We start from the raw sequence: 4,084 nt of genomic DNA, 5'->3' as shown, positions 1-4,084 counted from the left end.
TATAGAGCCTCGACACTATCTTATAGCAACTTGATGTTGGATTACACGACTAAAAATTACCTACTTTTTCATATATATTTTAGGCACAATTTTAATGATTTTTAAGGATATTACACTTTAAATGAATATATTTTACATATTTTTGGTTTTAGGTACAAGAAATGGAACTTTTGTAGAAAAGGAAGAAAAAATGGTGAAATTTGGAGTAAAAAAGAACAAGAAAGAAAATTCCGACTTTGCACATTTCAATATGTCTTGTTATGCTTAATCTACTTTATATATATCACATATTTTTAAATAAAATTACACTATTGAGAAATGTTGTTTTTATGCTTATTTTTTAAGTATATTTGTTAGGAGTAAAACACCACTAAAACGAGGTGAAGCAAAGCTGAAATGGATCTAAATGGAGCAAAATGGTGGTGTTGCTACAGAGTGGCGCCTGATGTGCCAAACTGGAGCGAGAAGCACCAAACTGGAGCCAGAAGCGCCAAAGTCCAGAGAACTAGCGCTAGATGTGGAAGAATCAAGAGAAATGGAGCCAAATGTGCTAGAAATGGGGCCACATGTGCCAGAAATGGCACTAGATGTACTCGAACTGGCGCCATAAGTACTAGAGACGATATAAGATGGATTAAGGCGGTTCTAGACAAATTTTGAGCGGATTTTGAAGGCTCCGAATGATTCAAACGCCCCTTGGAGTCATTCAATGCATCTATACATTTTGGAAGGATCTTTCATTAATGGATATGTTTCTTGAATCAATGTACATGTCTTTTGGAATTCAAAAGGTTTAACCTTTGGATAGAATTCTGGATGGAATTTTGAATTCTTTTTGAAAGAAGACAGCTTCTAATTAAAAGGAGAGGAGTTTAGGGAAAAAATTGTGTTTGTGTGCGTGTGTGTGTGTGTGTGGTGTGAGATTGAGAGGAAGGGCTCAAAGATTTTCTTCAAGGATTGTAAGAGAAGAGGGAAGGTGACATATTTCTTCTTCATTACATTTCTAGGAGAGAATTGAGAGTACTTGTAAAGAGGGAAAGTGCTTGAAGAGAACTTCTAGGGATTTGCTTGGGAAAGATTGTGAGGTAAGTTGTGTTCTTTTCTTTCCTTATTTTGTAAACTTATATGAAATCCATGTTTTGTCGTATCCTTCTCATGAATTATGAGTAATCTTCTTTATCCTTCTCCTTACTTTGAGATATGATTTTGTGAAGAAATGATTTTATTTTATACAATTTTAAATGTTAAAAATTTGTGGTGATTTGAACTCGATCTTCATTTATTTTTTGACCTCACTAATTGAAATGTTAAAATGTGTTGAGAAACATAAGTTTCGAAAGGGCTATGATTTCTACAACATAGGGAGAATCACATTTGATTTCATGGGAGAGTATGTCATCCATATAATTGACTGCAAATAAATAGAGAAATATACTTTATTAGATGCAGTGGAGATTTTATGGTGATAGATTAAAATCCCCAATTTGGTCCAGTTGATTGGAAACTGATGAGAGATTGTTAGCTCTCAGATGAGGGAGTAATGGGAGCTCTGGAGTGGCAGCCTGTATCCGCCCAGCCTAACAATGAAATTAGGGACCAGACTCTGGATTAGTCAATGATTTTTATAGCACTTGGAAGAGGGTAAAGAATATGATTGCTCCTATTTGACACAAAACAATTTTTATATGTTTTTAAATAATTTCGTTCCCAATGCATCTCGATAATGTGTGGCTGCGTGACGACGTGTTGCAGTGCGTCGACGTGTTGGGGCAGTGCATCACGACGATGCGTTGTGGAGTGATGACACATTGAGAAGGTGCATCGTAGCAATGTGCTGTAGCGTGGTGACCCGTTGTGGCAGTGGGTTATGGCGACGCATTGTGGCGTGACGACGCATTGGGACGGTGCGTTGTAGTGATGTGTTGTGGCACGGTGACGCGTTGTGGTAGTGCGTCACAACGACGCACTGGGCGAAGCATCACAGTGGTGTGACACGTTGGATGTCCAATGTCATATAAGAAGGTTACCGTGGGAATAAATTGCCAGCGGCCTTTTACTTAACTGAGGTTATGCATCAAAATATTACTCAGTGATGTTTAACATGTATGGGAGGAGCCAAAGAAAGTCCACCGAGGACTTATTAACCCATCCAAGGTTGTTTGCTGGCGCATTTCTTGCTTTTGAACCTATGTGGAAGGGATTAGGTGTAGTCCACCAAGGACTATTAACCTATTTAGGGTTGTTTATCAGAGTAAAAAATTAACGATGTTACTTAAGAGTTCAAATCAAATTCTCATGGGATCGATCGTGCTCTGACTAAGATACAACCAGAGTTGTGTATTTCTCAGGCCGAGAGCATAAAGTGACTCGTGAATGAGCCGTTATACTTTTCAAAGATATTCTTTTTTTTAGCAATAAAATAAATCTGAAATACATTGACATAATATGACATAAATGATATGTCTGAAGTGGTATTGGTAGTATTTTCCAAGAATCTCGGCATGGCATTCCAAGTCCGGGGCTGGATTTTTCCATCTGAGTCTTTGAGCTTGAAGGTTCCAGGCTTGATCATGGTAGCTACGATGTATGGACCTTCCCAGAGAGGGGATAATTTGTTGCATTGGGGACCATGACCAGCGACTTCGATACTATGCAAAACCAAGTCACCAATAGAGATAGGTAGAGGCTTTACTCTTCGATTGAAGTGGCAAGCAATTCTTTGAAAGCAATTCTTTGACAGTAGGAAGTAACTCTGAGGTGGGCCACATCACGTATTTCTGGGAGAAGATCCAACTGTTGTCGGAGCTTTTTCTCATTGATATCCAAGTTGAAAGTCTTGACTGGGGGGTTTGGAACTTTGATATCAGTGGGGAAGACAACCTCAGTGCCGAAACACAAGTTATATGGAGTTTCCCCAGTAGGCGTTTGTGAGGTGGTGTGATAGGTCCAGAGGACATTATGCAACTCTTCTACCCACTGCCCCCCAGCCTTCTCAAGATGAGTTTTCAACCCCTTGAGCACCTTTCGATTTGTCACCTCTGTTTGTCCATATGTTTGAGGATGCATCACAATAGTGTGCACCAACTAGCACCAACTAAATGTGAAGATCTGAAGATCCTTGCAGAATAATGTGAAGACCCTTCCAGTGAATTGAGTCCCATTTTCAATGATAATCTTTCTAGGAAGCCCAAAGTGACAGATGATGTTTTTCCATACAAATTGTTTGACATTGGCCTCAGTGATCTTGACAAGAGGCTCTACTTCTACCCATTTGGTGAAGTAGTCCACAACTAAGATGACGAATTTTCGTTGTCTAGTAGCTATCGAAAAAGGCCCCATACTAAGATGATGAATTTTTGTTGTCTAGTAGCTATCGAAAAAGGCCCCATGATATCTACCCATATTGAGCGAAAAACCAAGAACTCAAAAAAGATGTGAGCTCCAATGGCGGTGCATGCGTAAGATTGGAGTGCAATTGGAAATTCTTGCATTTTTGCACAAACTCTAATGCATCTTGCTTGATAGTGGGCCAGTAGAAGCCTTGCCTTATTATTTTAAGAGCAAGTGCCCTGCTACCAAGATGCTCCCCACATATTCCAGAGTGAACTACTCGTAGAGCGTAATCAGCTTCAGATGGAGGAAGACGCTTGAGATATGAACCTGCAAATTCCTTCTTATGCAGTTCATCCTCTATAAGGATGAAGTTAGCAGTCATGCATCAGATGCAAATTAATGTAATAACATCATCTGTCATCTGACAATGTTCCGTCTCGGAGGAAGGAGATGATGGGATCCATCCAAGATGGCTCCCTCGGGTCATTTATAGACATTATCACCCATGAAACATGGATGCTAGGAAAATGTATCTCCTCAATACACCTTCTTTTATAGAAGTCTCTAGTTGTTGAAGTTGCAAGCTTGGAGAGGGCATCAGCTCGGCTATTATGCTTCTGAAGTATGTGAATTAGCTGGCATGTTTCAATTTGGGTGAGAAGTGTTTTTACCAGACTGAGATACTGCACCACTTGTGAGTTATGAGCGTCAAATTCTCCTTCTTCTTGGGATACAATGAGTTGAGAATCAG

The 4,084-nt window shown here is 39.6% G+C and overlaps 1 protein-coding gene across 1 annotated transcript; it reads right to left on the bottom strand.

Annotated features, from left to right (window-relative positions):
- Positions 1-2,688: 2,688 nt before the first annotated feature.
- On the bottom strand, positions 2,689-3,066 carry LOC110035580. Its single transcript, XM_020739832.1, has one exon. The coding sequence runs from the start codon at positions 3,064-3,066 to the stop codon at positions 2,689-2,691; it is 378 nt and encodes a 125-aa protein (XP_020595491.1).
- Positions 3,067-4,084: the final 1,018 nt, after the last annotated feature.

Source organism: Phalaenopsis equestris, unplaced genomic scaffold, assembly GCF_001263595.1.
Source record: "Phalaenopsis equestris unplaced genomic scaffold, ASM126359v1 Scaffold198275, whole genome shotgun sequence".
Lineage (NCBI taxonomy): Eukaryota > Viridiplantae > Streptophyta > Magnoliopsida > Asparagales > Orchidaceae > Phalaenopsis > Phalaenopsis equestris.
The sequence above is the reverse complement of the archived record's forward strand: the minus strand, read 5'-3'. Positions and strand labels throughout refer to the sequence as shown.

Coding starts and splice junctions, on each gene's coding strand:
- LOC110035580 (XM_020739832.1), bottom strand. CDS start 3,066: ATGCATCCTCAAACATATGGACAAACAGAGGTGACAAATCGAAAGGTG.